Source organism: Salvelinus namaycush, chromosome 4 (genome assembly GCF_016432855.1).
Source record: "Salvelinus namaycush isolate Seneca chromosome 4, SaNama_1.0, whole genome shotgun sequence".
NCBI classification, from domain to species: domain Eukaryota; kingdom Metazoa; phylum Chordata; class Actinopteri; order Salmoniformes; family Salmonidae; genus Salvelinus; species Salvelinus namaycush.
Window position 1 is genome coordinate 39,427,381 of NC_052310.1, and position 20,093 is coordinate 39,447,473.

Here is a 20,093-nt window from a genome sequence, read left to right on the forward strand (position 1 = left end):
AGTGGGGGACTTTAAAATCACATGGTGAATTACCAACAGCAACTGGACAGTTGTACTTTATTAATAGTCTCGCTGAAGTCAAACTACAACTGAATAGTGGTAAAGCACAATTGAGTTGTGATCACTTTACTGATTTAGCAGTTCCAATATTCTGAAATCCACCATAGGCCTACACGTTCTCAAAACAGATCCAGGACATCATGGACCATTTTTTTCATGAAAGGTTTATTACCAAAACGCAAGACAAAACATGTCAACTGTATTCTAATGGCAAACACAATACAAAAAACATACACCTCTCTATAGGATGTAGGTCCGCTGCATCAAAAAATGAAATAATGACAGCGAAAAAGAAAACAATATGAGTTTCAGAATTCAAAAAGCTGAGATTGCTGAAAAATAAAAGAGAGAAGAACATTTGCCATTGGAGAAAAAGGCCAGAACCACAAACAAAAAATGCAAGACTATTTAACCCGACTCAACTAAGGTTTAAGTGAAACAGGAGAATCTAGCTCTTCAAAAACAAACAAACAAAAAAACATTTACAAACAGAAATACAGGGAAAGTACCAAGCCTTTATCATAATTGTTCCATCTTCAATTATCATTGTGGGTGCAATAGACTGGGTCTGTGCTTGATACATGCCACTACACTTTCCCTATGTGTCATTTTCAAACACTCAAAGAAATAGAGGTTAGAAGTCACAAATAAAAAAACTATTCAAACAGTAAATGGTATTCACAAAGTCAAGTGTTGATCATTGTTCAGAGTACCCTGGTTGTGCTTAAAGCAAATGCAAAACATAGAACAGGTGACTAGTTAAGCACTTTCAACAGATTATTGAACAGTTTAGCTAGAAAAGAACATCCATCTGGCTATGCATGTATACAAGCATTATGGAGATACACAGTAAGTAGTTGACAGCACTTGATAATATTTCTGTGAATGGTAATCAATTTTGAAAAGGTACACCTGAAAAGGTGGAACTTTGGGGGCAAATGCAGAAGGTGTTGCACCTAAAAGGTGTTTTCAGCGATGGCCATTGACGTGAATCACATTCACTACCATTTAAATTGCACCTTTGTTCCCAATTCATAAATAAGTTGTGCAGTTTCCCCTACAACCTCAATAAACAAATACTTGAACAAAATATTAAATCCCTAATCCCAGGAATATTTGAATGTTTTTGTCAAAATGCACTGCACATATTATTAAATATCTCAATTATTCTCACTTTCACAAAAGCAATGCTTTACACACACAGGAACAGCAGATGTAAAAACGACATATATTGTAAACTATTCTCATGTTATATTCATCATGCATACATATATATGGAGTCACAGTTGTATACGTTGTGGTAATTGCAGTATATGTTGACAAATATCAAATATAGCATATTCAAGTTCTAAGGATCTCACTGGACTTAATATTTGGACAAATCCTTAAATCAACAATCTGAACATTCATCTGAACACTGTGTAGTAGAATAAAACTAATTGAGAACTTGGTTGATCACTCAACACTAGCAGTTTTCAACAACAAAAAAGATACAAATCAATTATCCCAAACATGTAGAAATAAATATTGTCTTTTCATTTCACCACTGTGTGTCATTAAGATCGTTAATCAAGTGATGTTGAGTAGGGGACGGGAAAAGAACGCAGTTTTCTAATTAATAATTAGCGATGCCTGGATTCAATCAAGCTTCCTTTGTTTTTTCCTCAAAGTTCTTCATCGTTTTGATTGTTGTTTTTTCAGCATCAGAGATTACTTGAATGAACAGATACAAATTGGAGGCTAAACCATAGAAGCTTGATTGAATCAGGGACTGTATGTGGCGTAGTGCAGACATCAGATTAATCCCCTGAGGTCAAATCCGGATTTAGTTTGATGGCAAGGTTTTCATTTTGACCCTTTGTCACATCAGAGATAAAAAAAATAAGATTACATACAGAAAAGGGGGTATACTCGATATCAGAAGCATTTTATAGCAGTTTTCTGATGTGTGTGTGGTAAGGGTGATATCTTGACATGGCTGATATACTACACAGCTGGCGAGACTCTAGCAACACTTTTACCCTAAACCTGTAACTAACCATGGCCAAAAGGGAATTTCAACTAAATAAATCAAAATATGTTTTGCATGAGCAGCAGAGGACAACATTGTCAGTGCAATTTAGGTAAAATGTGTATGTGTGTGAGGGGGAAGGGGGTGAGGAATCTCACTCAAAATGAACCCAAATTCCTAACCCCATCCCAAGATCCAATTTGCTGATACCATACAAACATAAGTCATTACACACTTTATATACTCAGAGTAAAGCCAATTCCAGTCCCAAACAAAATCCCCCCAAAACTCCCAACCCCTGAAACCCAGAGTTTTGACAGCTGTGTGTGGGCAGTCAAGAGCAGACCACGACTGCGCTCACTCAGAGTCTGAATCAAGTGGCTCCATCTCATCTATGCCCTTCCGCTGGCGGGCCTCCTCCTCTGCGTGCTGCCGCTTGTGCCTGGAGTAGCTGGACGAGTGCACAAATGTCTTGCTGCAGGTTGTGCATTCGTACTTCCCCCCTGTGGAGTGAGATCTCTCATGGTGGTGGAGGTTGGACAACCTGGTGAAGGTCTTTTTACAGTAAGAGCAGCTGAACTTGTTGTCTCCCTTGTGCATTTGCTGGTGCCTGGCGAGGCTCTGCACTTGGCTGAAGCGCTTGTCACACTGCTCGCATGCATATGGTCCTTCCTCTTCCTCAGAGACCGATGCTTGGCGCTGGCGCTTGGCAGCTCTTGATCGCTTGTTCTTCTTACAGAGGGTGTAGAAGTTGGGTTTGTCCCTCGAGCACAACTTGAGGCGTATTTTCAAGTCAGAGGACTTGGTAAGACCGTCTTTACCATGGGCATAGTTATTAAGTAGGTCCTTGACATGAGAGACCTGGTGTTTTGAGAGGCCAATGGAGTTCTTGAAGGTCATATCACATTGTGTACACGCATAGAACTTCTCTCCAGAGAGGTTCTTCCTGATAGGGAACTTCTTTTCGCCAGGGATCTTCTTCTCAGCCTGCTTCTTCTTATTCCTGCTGCCAGGTGGGCGGCGGACATAACTGATTTCAGCAGGTATGACACCAGAGGGAATACCCTTCCCTTTTTTGTGGATGAGCCTATGACGTGACAAGCTGGAGCTGTGGTTAAAATCCTTCCCACAGATGTTGCATGGGTAAACTCTCATGCCCCGATGTGTTCTCAGGTGAGTTCCGAGAGCTCGTCTGCTTTTGAATCGCATTGCACACTGCGTGCATTTGTATTTGTTCCCCTCACCTGAGCCTGTATCTGTTTGCTTGTTTGGGGGTGGGGGTGCCTTTCCTGTGTGCAATTGTTGGTGTCTTGATAGGCTTGAGGAATGACTGTAGCATTTCCCACAGTAGTTGCAGCTGTAGTATCCCCCTGGTGAGATATATTCCCATTTCTCTGAGCCCGAATCAGAGCCATCTCCAACAGGAACCAGCTGGCTACTCCCTGGCTCAGTGTGGTCATCCTCATCCGAGTCGTCTGTCTTTACTACAACACTCTGTTCTGCTATCTCACAGCCAGTGAACTCCTCTTCATACTGGGCAAAGAAGGGCTCGTCTGGCTCTGCCTTCACATGCTCCAGATTTAGGCCAGACCCCTCGTCCGCCTCCTTTTTCACACAGGATATTGTGAACTTGGACCCGACCTCGGCCCACTTGACAACATATTCTATGGGTTGGGTATCCAATTCCACTGTGATGAAGTCTGCCCCAAGTGCATCCGGTTCAGACGAAGTCAAGTCAGTCTCAGAGCCCTCCATTGGAGCAAACCCCAAATGTCAATGTGTGTAACTTTTGGTCTCGTTGGAATTACAGGGTCAATGTAACAATAAGACTCCACCACGCCTAAAAGAAAGAGAGAAATAAAGTAAAAACTGTTTTTTGACATCATAACAAATGAACACCACATCCAATAATATTACACAAACAAAATACCTTTGAAAATCACAGATAAAAACATTGACATACTTGTACTTTCACTATCGAAACGTGGAGTTGAATTGTGTGCAAATGAACCGAGGAAGTGCTTTGCATTACGTTGACTGGAGAAAATTAAACAAAAAACGACATTGCTTCAGTAGGAGTGGTGCTACGTTAAACGGTTGTATGAGCTTGAGCAAAACACCAGAAATTATTAGTAATTAGAAAATGTGAGTAAATATACTACATTTGAGGACGAAAGAAAATTACCAGACAAAGCAGCAACAATAAACAGGAAATACAGTAGGGACTGGGATGAGCACAATGCATCATGGGAGGGGATTAAATGGGCTGTAGCTAAAAGGCCGCCTACAACAGACAGGAGACAGTATGTATTGTGTCTAAAATACTCACAAATCCCAAAATGACATCTCAAAACTACATCGACCAAAGATATTTGCTAGTACAATGTATGTTTTATTCATTCTCTAGGATTATCTAAGGCGGCTCTCTGGCTAAAACGAATTCATTCTGCCCGCCATAAAAATAGCGCTGAGCATAAACCATGTTTTTTCCCCCGTAATCGTGCATTATTCTATAGATTTTCTCAAACAAATCTTTCTCTATCGACCAAGGTGCATAGTACTGATCATAGAAAGCATAATACATTAAACAATGTACATGTCTAGTCACTGATCATGTAAATCTTGGCGGGTTGACAGGGTCAAATCCAGCATCGATGACACATGCAGCTTGAGGAGGGCATAAAACGAGAGCCAACGCTCCAGGGCTGGCTTCATAGGATTGTCCACAGCAAATTCTTTCATCATTAGTACCCTCGTTACGAGATGGACATTTGTTAATTTTTTTACAGGAATTACCATCAAACCGTGGCTGAGCACATCACCCGGCATAATATGTTCAATAGATAATGGCAAGCTGGCTATATTTGGCATAAATAACCAAGACGTTATTGTATTGTCGGTGTTGTGATTATAAGGCAGGTTATGTAGCCAAATTTGACGTATGAACAATTAGCTATAGCGAATTAAGCGATGGCGCAAGCTTAATGGTCTCGAGATTAGTATTTACCGGGCTTTTATCCTTTTAGATTCGTTGTCTTGACCCTCGACGAAATGAGTCGATTCTGCCGCACCTCTGTCAGTTCACAACCAGCGTCCTCATGAATGTCGAGCCTTGGCAATGGCTGCGTATCATCACTGATTTTAAATACTGTGGATTGTCTTAAAGCGTTGAAGGACAGTGTGTGACTAGCTAGCTAGCCACATGCATTTTAAATCGATGCGCTATACCGCTCCTGCGCAGCATGCAAATCTCGAATTTCATTGGGCAATGCACCAGAGAGGACCAATCACTGGACAGGACATAGTTACCAAGCACAGGGTGTCGTGAAAATTGTAGTGAACAGTTTATCTAAACTGTCGAATTATTCGTCTACTGTCCATTACGTGCAAAGATACGATTTCAAAGTTCGATTGTTAAATAAGAGTAATTGCATTCACCCTTTCCATTCTAACCATTTAATTTCAGATTTATTGTCGATCCAAACACAGGACGTCGTTCTTGTCTTTACGACTTTTTGAGTGATGATGTGTCATGTTTTGGATGTCAACAACAAGTATGCTACTAGCTAGCTGTCACTGTAACGACATGTAACTTATTTGACTGGGTCGGAGTTGAGAAACCAGTAGTACACCGAATGTCAAAGCAGCTAACTATTCAGTGCTACTCAGATAGAAGCTAATTAACTAACGTTAAGATAGCCAGAAACAAGACGAGGTAGTGCTAGCTAATCAATATAGCTAGTTAACAAAGCCTGGGTCACCAGAATCGCTGGTTTATAGGCTAGTCATCCGTTGCAAGCCACCTAGCTACCTTTTCCTAGCTACAGTAGTTGCGCTAATAATTCCTTTAAAGTACAGTTAAAGTAGCTAGCTAAGGAAGGAAGACAGTCTCACACAAGTTTAGAAAACATGGACAAAAGTCAGCTGATGCTCATGGCCACAAGACAGCTCAGTTTGAATTGCATAATTTGTCCATAGCAGGTTAACAAACGATTTACAAGGGACGCCGGGGTCCTGCGAGTTCAGTGTTTGAATATTTAGGGAATCAGGTGGATCAAGGAAGATTAAGGGAGGTTTTAGCTAAAACCACCCTTACTGGATCCACCTGTTGATGTTCCTGGTCATCAAGTGTATCCCGTATAGGTGATTTTAGCATATTTAGTGGAGCCTCGCCAGAATATTCAAACACTGAACTCGCCGGTGTCCCATGTAAATTGTTTGTCAATCTGATATGGACAAATAATACAACTCAGTCTGAGTTGTTTGTTGTGGCCATGAGCACCAGTTGACTGTCTGTTTTTTTCTTTCCTCGGGCAGTAACTGGTACGTGGATCCAATATATCTTACACACGTGAGTTCCAGTTAGGATGAATTCATCTAGCTTTTTTCACCCTTGGAGGCTGTTGTATTACAGTGGAAATCTTGTTTTGTCTCCTACTCTCGTTATTGAGCCTGTATGAATGTGCTCTCTCGTCAGGACACTGTTGTTCAGAGAAACTAACCAACAACACATCTAACAACTTCAAACTGAAGTTGGAAAGACTGCAAATATCTGCACTTCGTTTCGACTTTTTTTCAATTCATTTCTTTATATATCCATAAAATGATGCCAACTGATTCATGATTTCGACTGGCTGAGAAACGCTGCCTGCCTCTCTCGTCCTGACCCCTACACGTTCATTACTATGGGGCAGTTGGAGATTTTAAAATTGAAACAATGCTGCAAATGTCGGAGACAGACAGTAAGGTTTATACAAATCTCCGCTGCTAAACTAAATGTTAGTCTAAAAGAAATGTGAGATGATGCTTTTTTTTAATAGTGGAGATCAAGTTAATAATGTCCCTGCCTGGGTTGATGAGACAGTCGATTGCGCAGTCAAATGGAACAGAGTAAATAGGCATTTATACGTCATAGATTTAGCGGATAGTAATTTGTGGAATAGACACCGGCTGGGATGCGTTTTTAACCAATCAGCATTCAGGATTGGACCCACCCGTGTATAAAATACAACAATGACTAATATTCTCAAAGGACCCTGATGATTTCATTTGACCGATTTGTGCCAACTAAACCACAGGCCGATTTGAACTAGCTTGTTTTCACCCTTGGAGGCTGTTGTATTACAGGGGAAATCTTGTTTTGTCGCTTACACGCTCTTGAGCCTGTATGAAATGTCAAATAAAATTGTGTAAAACAAGTTCTTGTTTGTTTTGCTTCTCAAGTGCAGCGTTTGGAGCTCTCACCGGCCCGCATGGGACTATCAGAGACCAAAAACATGGCTTGGTCTAAACCACTCAATGTACACCGATTTATCGACTCGGGCTGTGATTAAGTTGGATCTCCTTCATATATTATTTCTGGTTTTGAGACACAAAGCAGATTAATAGTTCTATTCATCTCAATCCCTTTTTCAGTAGAATTGAATTACTCATTCAGGTATCAACCAGCAGAGGGCAGTCTCTACCAATTTGTTCAGATTACGTCAAAGGATTTCAGATGGCTGGTTGATAAATCTCCAATTTGTCATGCCCGGCATTATGATTGGGGTGGTACAATGATTTCAAGGGTTCTATTTGAACTTTCTAAATATATATAAATGTATCTATATGGGTAAAAATGTTTAAGTAGTAGGATTTTGGCCCAACTCAATCTTCTTATGGGTTGCTTGAGCAATCTGCAATCTTTATTGATTTAGTAATAACTACAAAAGGATAACCACCTGAAATGTTAGTCTTGTCTTGCCCTTACAGATATGAGGCCATGACTTGGGATTTAAATCTAATCAAAGTATACTTAGCTTTTCTTTTTTGTGTGGCGCAAAGTCATCTGCATACATAATCTGACCAAAGGAGGACGGCTCATAATAATGTCTGGAACGGCGCGAATGGAATGGCATCAAACACGTGGAAACCACTAATTCCGCTCCAGCCATTACCACGAGCCTGTCCTCGCCAATTAAGGTTCCACCAACCTCCTGTGAATCGGACTTGACATGGTATGACATGAATCCATGATTCATGAATCCATAGTGAGGATCTCACTGATCCAAAGTTACACTACTGATAGCATTAGACCAGTGTTAGAGGGGTGGGAGAAGCACTGAATTATACACTTTTGAATTAGCTGAAATTGATTCTCACAAAACCTGTTGGCTGAATTTATAATGCTGATATGCAGCACCATCGTTTTCCCCAATCGGTATCAGAAATAACACAACATTGTTCCATGGAAAACTGGAAATAGTAGGCCAATATGATGGGGTTATGTTGTAAACCCCTACTACGCTGTTGCTTTCACTGAGATTTTGTTTTGTCATGTTCACACATTGCCATTGAATGACCCTGTGCTCAAACACACCTGTGTTGACACACCTGACTTCTCAGTGCTGTAACACAGCTGAGGATGTCAAGGCCCAAAAACCTAGCTGTCCCTGCCAAGGGAGAAGGGCAAAGTCTGCCTTGGCCACGGGCACATTGTGTTCACTGTGTAATGCTGGCTACAGTTGGAATATTGGTTTGACCAGGATAATTATTTTTCAGCTGATTATTGTTATAAGATAGCACTGCACAACGTGCCACTGTCCGTCTATCTTACTGTTAGTGAATGTCTAAAGCTGAATCAGATAAATCATGATACATTATGATCTGGCAGGCTGTTTACACTTGGCCTGATGATCTCATCCACTCAAGGATAACAGTTTTGGATTTCCATATAAACTGAAGCAAGTCTTGTTTGGCGATGCAGCAGGCATGTATCAGTTTTTCCAAATATGCAGCACTTTTACTAGAACCCCTAACTGTAAATCAACCCTTGTGTCCCATTGAAGTTGGGTGAGTCTCTGTTGACTGTAGATGTCTGTGTTTTAATGGATATAATATCCTTCCTCACTTGCCCTCTGTTTTAGGATCCTGAATCTGGTGACCGGCCAAGGAGCGACATGGGCGAGCACACTTGGGTCAGTGGGTGAGTGCCTGTCATTCCCCACCAGTGGATTGACGCAGATGTCCTTTCAGCAGTGCCACACATTGGTATACTGTTATTGTCTCAATAGAAACCAAAAAACAATGTGACATTTATTCACCTGTATGCTTGCTTGTCCTCAGCTCTGTTGTAGAGTGTGTCTGGGGTGGCCATCGCGAAGACCTGAGGAGCAGAGGATGACATCAACACTGTTGTTGCCAGGACCATGACAGGCATGCTGTACAAGTCCACAGGTTAGTAGAGGATCTGAGATCATATGATGTTGAAAGCAAAACAGGAAAACTTTAAGTAAACAGGAAACCACTCACCCAGAGGCGGCGCTCCTAGTGGCCGAAGACTTTAATGCAGGGAAACTTAAATCAGTTCTACCAAATTTCTATCAACATGTTTAATGTGCAACCAGAGGGGGAAAAAATCTAGATCACCTGTACTCCACACACAGAGACGCGTACAAAGCTCTCCCTCGCCCTCCATTTGGTAAATCTGACCACAACTCTATCCTCCTGATTCCTGCTTACAAGCAAAAATTAAAGCAGGACGCACCAGTGACTCGGCCTATAAAAAAGTGGTCAGATGAAGCAGATGCTAAACTACAGGACTGTTTTGCTATCACAGACTGGAACATGTTCCGGGATTCTTCTGATGGCATTGAGGAGTACACCAGATCAGTCACTGGATTTATCAATAAGTGCATCGAGGACGTCGTCCCCACAGTGACTGTACATACATACCCCAACCAGAAGCCATGGATTACAGGCAACATTCGAACTGAGCTAAAGGGCAGAGCTGCCGCTTTCAAGGCGTGGGACTCTAACCCGTCAGCTTACAAGAAATCCTGCTATGCCCTGCGACAAACCATCAAACAGGCAACGCGTCAATACAGGGCTAAGATTGAATCATACTACACCTGCTCCGACGCTCGTCTTATGTGGCAGGGCTTGCAAACTATTACAGACTACAAAGGGAAGCACAGCCGCGAGCTGCCCAGTGACACGAGCCTACCAGATGAGCTAAATCACTTCTATGCTCGCTTCGAGGCAAGCAACACTGAGGCATGCATGAGAGCATCAGCTGTTCCGGACGACTGTGTGATCACGCTCTCCATAGCCAACGTGAGTAAGACCTTTAAACAGGTCAACATACACAAGGCTGCGGGGCCAGACGGATTACCAGGACGTCTGCTCCGGGCATGTGCTGACCAACTGGCAGGTGTCTTCACTGACATTTTCAACATGTCCCTGATTGAGTCTGTAATACCAACATGTTTCAAGCAGACCACCATAGTCCCTGTGCCCAAGAACACAAAGGCAAGCTGCCTAAATGACTACAGACCCGTAGCACTCACGTCCGTAGCCATGAAGTGCTTTGAAAGGCTGGTAATGACTCACATCAACACCATTATCCCAGAAACCCTAGACCCACTCAAATTTGCATACCGCCCCAAACAGATCCACAGATGATGCAATCACTATTGCACTCTACACTGCCTTTTCCCACCTGGACAAAAGGGACACTTATGTGAGAATGCTATTCATTGACTACAGCTCAGCATTCAATACCATAGTACCCTCAAAGCTCATCACTAAGCTAAGGATCCTGGGACTAAACACCTCCCTCTGCAACTGGATCCTGGACTTCCTGACGGGCCGACCCCAGGTGGTGAGGGTAGGTAGCAACACATCTGCCACGCTGATCCTCAACACTGGAGCCCCCCAGGGGTGCATGCTCAGTCCCCTCCTGTACTCCCTGTTCACCCACGACTGCATGGCCAGGGATGACTCCAACACCATCATTAAGTTTGCAGACGATACAACAGTGGGAGGCCTATTCACCAACAACGATGAGACAGCCTATAGGGAGGAGGTCAGAGACCTGGCCGGGTGGTGCCAGAATAACAACCAGCTTAGCCTGTAGCAAGCTGCTCAAATACACCTGTGTTGACACACCTGACTTCTCAGTGCTGTGACACAGCTAAGGATGTCAAGGCCCAAAAACCTAGCTGTCCCTGCCAAGGGAGAAGGGCAAAGTCTGCCTTGGCAACGGGTACATTGTGTTCACTGTGTAATGCTGGCTACAGTTGGAATATTGGTTTGACCAGGATAATTATTTTTCAGCTGATCACTGTTATAAGATAGCACTGCACAACGTGCCACTGTCCATCTATCTTACTGTTAGTGAATGTCTAAAGCTGAATCAGATAAATCATGATACATTATGATCTGGCAGGCTGTTTACACTTGGCCTGATGATCTCATCCACTCAAGGATAACAGTTTTGGATTTCCATATAAACTGAAGCAAGTCTTGTTTGGCGATGCAGCAGGCATGTATCAGTTTTTCCAAATATGCAGCACTTTTACTAGAACCCCTAACTGTAAATCAACCCTTGTGTCCCATTGAAGTTGGGTGAGTCTCTGTGTTGACTGTAGATGTCTGTGTTTTAATGGATATAATATCCTTCCTCACTTGCCCTCTGTTTTAGGATCCTGAATCTGGTGACCGCCCAAGGAGCGACATGGGCGAGCACACTTGGGTCAGTGGGTTAGTGCCTGTCATTCCCCACCAGTGGATTGACGCAGATGTCCTTTCAGCAGTGCCACACATTGGTATACTGTTATTGTCTCAATAGAAACCAAAAAACAATGTGACATTAATTCACCTGTATGCTTGCTTGTCCTCAGCTCTGTTGTAGAGTGTGTCTGGGGTGGCCATCGCGAAGACCTGAGGAGCAGAGGATGACATCAACACTGTTGTTGCCAGGACCATGACAGGCATGCTGTACAAGTCCACAGGTTAGTTGAGGATCTGAGGTCATATGATGTTGAAAGCAAAACAGGAGAATTTTTCCTCACCTCATGTCTCCTCACCCACACAAGGAATCAGAGATGGAGCCTAGGTAGCCCTTTCCACTCACCCTGTCATCCCGTATACAGTTTGAAAATGGCAGATTTTGTCATTGATTAACACCTAAATTGGAACGCAGGGGCTGTACAGTAACATTCTATACATGACGTCAGAGTTCAGGTTCTCCACTTAGTGCTGTATGGGTTTTGACTGACGGCCGTTATAAACTTGAGCACCACGCACTACAAAAAGATGCCACCATCCCTCCCGCTAATGGGGCTACTTTTGCACATTTGTTGTTGTCTGAGTGAGGGGAAATCCTGTCAATCGAGAGGAGTCTGTGTTGTGAAAGATGAGACGTTGAGGATCATAATGAATACTGCTTTGATGTCATACAGTCAAACCACACACCCGTGAGTCCAAATGTGCACTTTACATTTCCATATGTGAAAACTCATGTCAAATCAAATGTCCAATCACATTTTATTCTTATCACGTGCTTCGTAAATAACAGGTGTGGACTAACAGTGGAATGCTTACTTACAGGCCCTTCACAACGATACAGGGAAAGAAAATGGAGAGATAAAAGGAAAGTAAAACACTCAATAATAAAAGTAATAATAGGTACACAATGAGTAACAATATATACAAAATGATATGGACACCCCTTCAAATTAGTTTCTGACAGGTGTATAAAATCGAGCACACAGCCATGCAATCTCCAAAGACAAACATTGGCAGTAGACTGGCCTTACTGAAGAGCTCCAGTGACATTCAACATGGCACCGTCATAGGATGCCACCTTTCCAACAAGTAAGTTCATAACATTTCTGCCCTGCTAGAGCTGCCCTGGTCAACTGCAAGTGCTGTTATTGTGAAGCAGAAACGTCTAGGACCACGTAGCGCGTAGAAATGGTCTGTCCTCCGCTGCAACACTCACTACCGAGTTCCAAACTGCCTCTTGAACAACGTCAGCACAAGAACTGTTCGTCAGGAGCTTCATGAAATGGGTTTCCATGGCTGAGCAGCTGCACACAAGCCTGAGATCACCATGCACAATGCCAAGCGTCGGCTGGAGGGGTGTAAAGCTCGCCGCCATTGGACTCTGGCGCAGTGGAAACTCTTAACGCTACAGCATACAATGACATTCTAGACAGTTAGGTGAAGGCCCTTTCCTGTTTCAGCATGACAATGCCCCTGTGCACAAAGCGAGGTCCATACAGAAATTGTTTGTCGAGATCGCTGTGGAAGAACTTGACTGGCCTGCATAGAGCCCTGACCTCAAACCCATCAAACACCTTTGGGATGAATTGGAACACAGACTGCGAGTCAGGCCGAATCGGCCAACATCAGTGCCCGACCTCACTAATGCTCTTGTGGCTGAATGGAAGCAAGTCTCGCAGCAATGTTACAACATCTAGTGGCAAGCCTTCCCAGAACAGTGGAGGTTGTTATAGCAGCAAACTCCATATTAATGCCCATGATTTTGGAATGAGATGTTTGACGAGCAGTTGTCCACATACTTTTGGTAATGTAGTGTAACAGTTCCTTGTTGATATGCAGGGGTATGAGGTAGAAGCTGTTCAGGGTCCTGTTGGTTCCAGACTCGACGCATCGGTACTGCTTGCCGAGCGGTAGCAGAGAGAACAGTCTACGACTTTGGTAGCTAGAGTCTTTGACAATTTTTAGGACCTTCCTCTGACACCGCCTGGTATAGAAGTCCTGGATGGCAGGGAGCTCGGCCCCAGTGATGTTCTGGATTACCCTCTGTAGCGCCTTGCAATCAAATGCCAAGCAATTGCCATACCAAGCGGTGATGCAGCCAGTCAAGATGCTCTCAATGGTGCAGCTGTAGAACTTTTTGAGGATCTGAGGGCCCATGCCAAATCTTTTCAGCCTCCTGAGGGGGAAGTGGCATTGTTGTGCCGTCTTCGCGTCTGTGTTGGTGTCTTTTGACCGTGATAGCTCCTTAGTGATGTAGAAACTTGAAGCTCTCGACCTGCTCCACTTCAGCCCTGTCGATGTGAATGGGGCTGTGCTCGGCCCTCCATTTCCTGTAGTCCACGATCAGCTCCTTTGTCTTGCTGATGTTGAGGGAGAGGTTGTTGTCCTGGCACCACACTGCCAGGTCTCTGTCCTCCTCCCTATAGGCTGTCTCATCATCGTCAATGATCAAGCCTACCACCACCGTGTCGTCGGTAAACTTAATATTTGTGTTATTATTTGTTTATTTGTCAGGGACCATGTATAACATGAAATTGCACCAGATTTCACTACATAGCAAATTTCCATCTGCAGTCCTTGGGCAGAAAACAATCAACATTAATACATCAATACTACAATATAGCACACTATTAAAATCTATCTATCTAGTGTCTATCTATCAAAATATGAACAATGGACAATATAATGCTAATATTACATCAGAGTTTAAATGTCCCTTGGTCTTACATTATCTGACTTCTTAAGAGTCAGAATGTCTTAATGTTCACATGACTGGTTTGCCTTAAGCCACCTTTTCCCGGTTTGCCTTGAAGCTAGCAAAGGTACTGCACTCTCTGACACTGGTTGGCAGGTTTTTCCATAGTCTAGACGCACCGACTGAAAAAGCTGTCTGGCCAAATTTGGTGGACCCTAAAACTGAGATGAGAAGGCTCCTCTGTTTGAAGCTCTTGTTGTCCTGGTATTGTACATGCAATATGTGACAAATTGAAGTGGCTGGGAAAGGTCAGGAGTGATCTTAATCAGCAGAGAAGTGTCGGCAAGGCATAAGAACCTGTCAAAGCTCAGTAGGTGGTATTTCTTATTGATATTGCAGTGGTGAAAGGTGTTTGGTTTTTTGTCCAGCACATTCAGAGTTTGTTTCTAGAGCTTTTGAAGTGGTTTGCTGTGATACTAGCTTGTGACCAGGTTGTGACACAGTACGAGAGATGGGACAAAATCATTGAATGCATGTACAGTTTGTTACATCTGTTGACATTTGGTTTCTGATAAATTAGACATTTACCAGGTTGCGTTTTGCTTTTCCATATACTTTTTATATATTTTTTTAAGGAAAGGTTAGAGTAAATAATTATCACTAAGTATTTAAAATCCCTATGTATTTAAAATGTGACACCACCTCGATCCCGTTGGAGTCATGCGCGGCCACACAGTCGTGGGTGAACAGGGAGTACAGGAGGGGACTAGGCACGCACCCCTGAGGGGCCCCCGTGTTGAGGGTCAGTGTGGTGGATGTGTTGTTGCCTACCCTCAACATCTGGGGCATCCCATCAGGAAGACCAGGATCCAGTTGCAGATGGAGGTGTTCAGTCCCAGGTTCCTTAGCTTAGTGATAAGCTTGGAGGGCACTATGGTGTTGAATGCTAAGTTATAGTCAATGAACAGCATTCTCACATACAGAGCATCCGGAAAGTATTCAGACCCCTTGACTTTTTCCACATTTTGTTACATTACAGCCTTAATCTAAAATGGATTTAATAGTTTTTTTCCTCATCAATCTACACACAATACCCCATGATGAAAAAGCAAAAACAGGTTTTTATAAATATTTACGAATGTATAATTTAAAAAAATCACATTTACATAAGTATTCAGACCCTTTACTCAGTACTTTGTTGAAGCACCTTTGGCAGTGATTACAGCCTCGAGTGTTCTTGGGTAGGACGCTACAAGCTTGGCACACCTGTATTTGGGGAGTTTCTCCCATTCTTCTCTGCAGATCCTCTCAAGCTCTGTCAGGTTGGATGGGGAGCGTTGCTGCACAGCTATTTTCAGGTCTCTCCAGAGTTGTTAGATCAATTTCAAGTCCGGGCTCTGGCTGGGCCACTCAAGGACATTCAAAAAATCCTGCGTTGTCTTGGCTGTGTGCTTAGGGTCGTTGTCCTGTTGAAAGGTGAACCTTCGCCCAGTCTGAGGTCCTGAGTGTTTTGGAGCAGGTTTTCATCAAGGATCTCTCTGTACTTTGCTCCGTTCATATTTCCCTCGATCCTGACTAGTCTCCCAGTCCCTGCAGCTGAAAAACATCCCCCACAGCATGATGCTGCCACCGCCATGCTTCACCGTAGGGATGGTGCCAGGTTTCCTCCAGACGTGACGCTTGGCATTCAGGCCAAAGAGTTCAATCTTGGTTTCATCAGAACAGAGAATCTTGTTTCTCATGGTGTGAGAGTTCTTTAAGTGCCTTTTGGCAAACTCCAAGCGGGCTGTCATGTGCCTTTTACTGTGGAGTGGCTTCCGTCTGGCCACTCTACCATAAAGGCCTGATTGGAGGAGTGCTGCAGAGATGGTTGTCCTTCCGGAAGATTCTCCCATCTCCACAGAGGCACTCTAGAGCTCTGTCAGAGTGACCATCGGGTTCTTGGTCACCTCCCTGACCAAGGCGCTTTTCCCCCAATTGCTCAGTTTGTCTGGGCGGCCAGCTCTAGTCTTGGTGGTTCCAAACTACTTCCATTTAAGAATGATGGAGGCCACTGTGTTCTTGGGGACCTTCAATGTGGCGTAGGGGGATTTCTTAGAAGCAGCTGGGTTAGTGTCCCGCTTCCTGAATGCGGCAGCTCTTGCCTTTAGCTCAGTGCGGATGTTTCCTGTAATCCATGGCTTCTGGTTGGGATATGTATGTACGGTCACTGTGGGGACGACTTCATCAATGCGCTTATTAATGAAGCCGGTGACTGATGTGGTAAACTCCTCAATGCCATCGGATGAGTCCCAAGTGAAATTCTTATGTTTCTAGCAGTATCAATGTTTATGATCACTATGTTTGATCCACAGTTACCAGGATGACATGCACTATACCCTGGGGTGTCCTTAAAAGAATGAGGCTATGTTTGTCGTATTATGGAGAAAAAAATTTGTTGGCAATAGAATACGCTTTCAAATGATGCCCACCTGACCCAGATTGCGATTTATAATGGAACATTTTTGGATTGAGCAAATTAAAGGTTCTTTCCTTGAGTCATTAAAGTGCATTGAAATTACTTAGGAACTGTGCACAGTTTGGAGAGCTGTGTGGCCACTAAATACCAGTTAGACCTCACTCAAACCCTTGTAATATTTATTTTTTTATATTGCACCTACTCTAAAATGTCAATGAATATTCATATGTTGTTACTGAATGTATCCAGAGTATTTTCAGTTATTGACAAATGCTGTGAAAAGTACAGAAATGTAAAATGAACAAAAATCAACAGCGTAACGTTTGGATTCAGTCTTGTGTCAGGTAAATTGTTGTGTCCTCACCTTTTGGTGTGATAATTTCCCCCATAATCTCCAAAGTGTTCTTATTAAATGTGCTACTATGGTCATGCATATGCTTTTTATAGTTCTTCTGTTAGGAACATTTCAATTTGGCCCTATCCATATAGGCCCATTTTTACACGTGTAAAGGGGTTAGCATGGCCACAAAATCATAATTATGGCTAAACCCCACCCATTTCTAAAATGTATCTAATTAAAATTGGATTCTAAACCTAACCTTAACCACACTGCTAAACTTATGCCTAACCCTAACCTTAAATAGACCAAAGAGCAAATGTTTGACTTTGTGGCTTTTATCTAGTGGAAATCCATAGCCCTGGCATTCATTTTTGCATTTCAGGTCAGTTGTGAAGAAGAAAATGCCTGTTCTCATACAGTAGAACTAGTGACTCACATTGGAAATGTGCAGATGTCTTCGTAACACAAAACAAAACTTTACGTGCTGGTATTGAACATAATAGTCAGACAACCGTGTTACTGTTTTGAGTATGGAAATACATTGTCAGCTGCAGTAAAAGTGATCTCTGGCACTTGTAATTAAACATTAACACTTCTATATTTTTCCCCTAGTGTGCTCTATTTAGAGGAAGCTAAAGGAAAATACCCATCTAGGACTTTCTGGTGTGGTTGACCAAGACAACCTGATGCTTTATGTCGGTTTTTACCAGCTTCCCATTTTTCTTGATTAGATTCCACTTAAAATTCCACCGCTCATGTGATTGAGAGAGGTCGTTGCAGACACCACTTTCTGGTTAGACTGGTTCAGTTTGTCTGGAGGGACACTAGGCCTTAATTACCAGCTGTTGTTAAATGGACAGTATCTACACAGGGCACCTCTGCTGCCAACATAAATTATCCGAGCATGCACTGCTCCGGATTCAATAAGGGGAAGTTCTTAAAAATCTGGCACTGGCCTACACTCCTCTATCACTGGGAGGGGGTATGATATCAGCCAAGGGGGTTAAGGACACTCAACTAAATACACAGTCATCGGATCCTATAAAGAGGGTGGTAAAGGTGGCCGATCATACAGTGCATTCGGAAAGTATTCAGAACCCTTCCCTTTATCCAAAAATGTTTACGTTACAGCCTTATTCGAAAATGTATTAAATAAAATATTTTCCTCATCAATCTACCCACAATATCCCATAATGACAATGCGAAAACCGGTTAAGAAATGTTTGCAAATTCAGTAAAAATTAAAAACAGACCTTTTGCTATGAGACTCGAAATTGAGCTCAGGTTCATCCTGTTTCCAATGATCATCCTTGAGATCCTTTTTTCAACTTGATTGGAGTCCACCTGTCGTACATTCAGTTGATTGGACATGATTTGGAAAGGCACACACCTGTCTATACAAGGTCCCACAGTTGATAGTGCATATCAGAGCAAAAACCAAGCCATGAGGTCAAAGGAATTGACGGTAGAGCTCCGAGACAGGATTGTGTCGAGGCACAGATCTGGTGAAGGGTACCAAAACATTTCTGCAGCATTGAAGCCCCCCAAGAACACAATGGCCTCCATCATTCTTAAATGGAAGACATTTGGGACCACCAAGACTCTTCCTAGAGCTGGCCGCCCGGGCCAAACTGAGCAGAAGGGCCTTGGTCAGGGAGGTCACCAAGAACCCGATGGTCACTCTGACAGAGCTCCAGAGTTCCTCTGGGGAGATTGGAGAACCTTACAGAAGGACAACCATCTCTGCAGCACTCCATCAATCAGGCCTTTATGGTAGAGTGGCCAGACAGAAGCCACTCCTCAGTTTAAGGCACCTGACAGCCCTCTTTGAGTTTGCCAAAAGGCACCTACAGGACTCTCAGACCATTGATCTCTTTGGCCTGAATGCCAAGCGTCACGTCTGGAGGAAACCTGGCACCATTCCTACAGTAAAGCATGGTGGTGGCAGCATCATGCTTTGGGGATGTTTTTCTGTGGCAGGGACTGGGAGACTAGTCAGGCTTGAGGGAAAGATGAACGGAGCAAAGTGCAGTGAGGTCTTGATGAAAACCTACTCCAGAGCGCTCGGGACCTCAGACGGGGGTGAAGGTTCACCTTCCAACAGGACAACGACCCTATGCAAACAGCCAAGACACCACAGGTGAGCCCAGACTTGAACCCGAAAATATCTGTGCAGCGATGTTCCTGATCCATCCTGACGGAGCTTGAGAGGATCTGCAGAGAAGAATGAGAGAAACTCCCCAAATACAAGTGTGCCAAGCTTGTAGCGTCATATCCAAGAAGACTCGAGGCTGTAATCGCTGCCAAAGGTGCTTCAACAAAGTACTGAGTAAAGGATCTGAATACTTATGTAAATGTGATATTTCAGTTTTTGATTTTTTTTTAATACATTTGCAAGGGTCGTTCACTCTTGCTTATATTCTCTCCGTCTCTGTTAAAGCCTTGCTGATCACCCCTTAGTGTCATTGGAAAGGTGTTGCTGAGTCAAATGTCAAACTAAGGCCATGTTGAGAATATCTTGCTCACTGAGGTGTTAAATGCCTATGATTGTACTCGTCCAATGTGTCCAGTGGACCTGAATCGAATGAAGAAGTGACTGTTGTTTTCAGTTCAGGTGTGTCTTGTCTAGACTAGAGTCATGTCTCTCTATCTATTGCTCTGATCTTGACCAGTGAGAACACTCAGATGGAATCTGATCGATATAATAAGAATTATGGAGTCGGAGAGATTACGATATATTTGGAATGAGAGCTTTGCATGTGTCTTTGTGAAGGTTTGTGCCTGTGTTCCCTCACACATACCTAATGTGTGCATTTGCTTGACTTGCTTATACATCACCAAACCTTTCAGGTAAACGTGTGGACATGCAGCTCATTTTTTTCAGTGTCCCATTCCTTAGGGAAGTAGGACAAACATAGCTAGGTGGACTTTTTGGCCCCTGTGTTATTTTGTTCTGTGGCTACTGACAACCAACCTGCAT

General features: G+C 43.2%; 1 protein-coding gene across 2 annotated transcripts; it reads right to left on the bottom strand.

Moving 5' to 3' along the window:
- Positions 1-203: 203 nt before the first annotated feature.
- Positions 204-5,206, bottom strand: LOC120046508 (zinc finger protein 501-like). Of its 2 annotated transcripts, none has more exons than XM_038991801.1 (2): positions 5,079-5,206; positions 204-3,911 (listed from the first exon to the last, which is right to left on the bottom strand). In XM_038991801.1, exon 2 carries the CDS (start codon positions 3,824-3,826, stop codon positions 2,429-2,431), a length of 1,398 nt encoding a protein of 465 aa, XP_038847729.1. In that variant the 5' UTR covers positions 3,827-3,911; positions 5,079-5,206; the 3' UTR covers positions 204-2,428. The 2 variants fall into 2 exon arrangements, with proteins under 2 accessions (XP_038847729.1, XP_038847730.1); XM_038991802.1 differs by lacking the exon at positions 5,079-5,206 and adding an exon at positions 4,035-4,251.
- Positions 5,207-20,093: the final 14,887 nt, after the last annotated feature.

Coding starts and splice junctions, on each gene's coding strand:
- LOC120046508 (XM_038991801.1), bottom strand. CDS start 3,826: ATGGAGGGCTCTGAGACTGACTTGACTTCGTCTGAACCGGATGCACTT.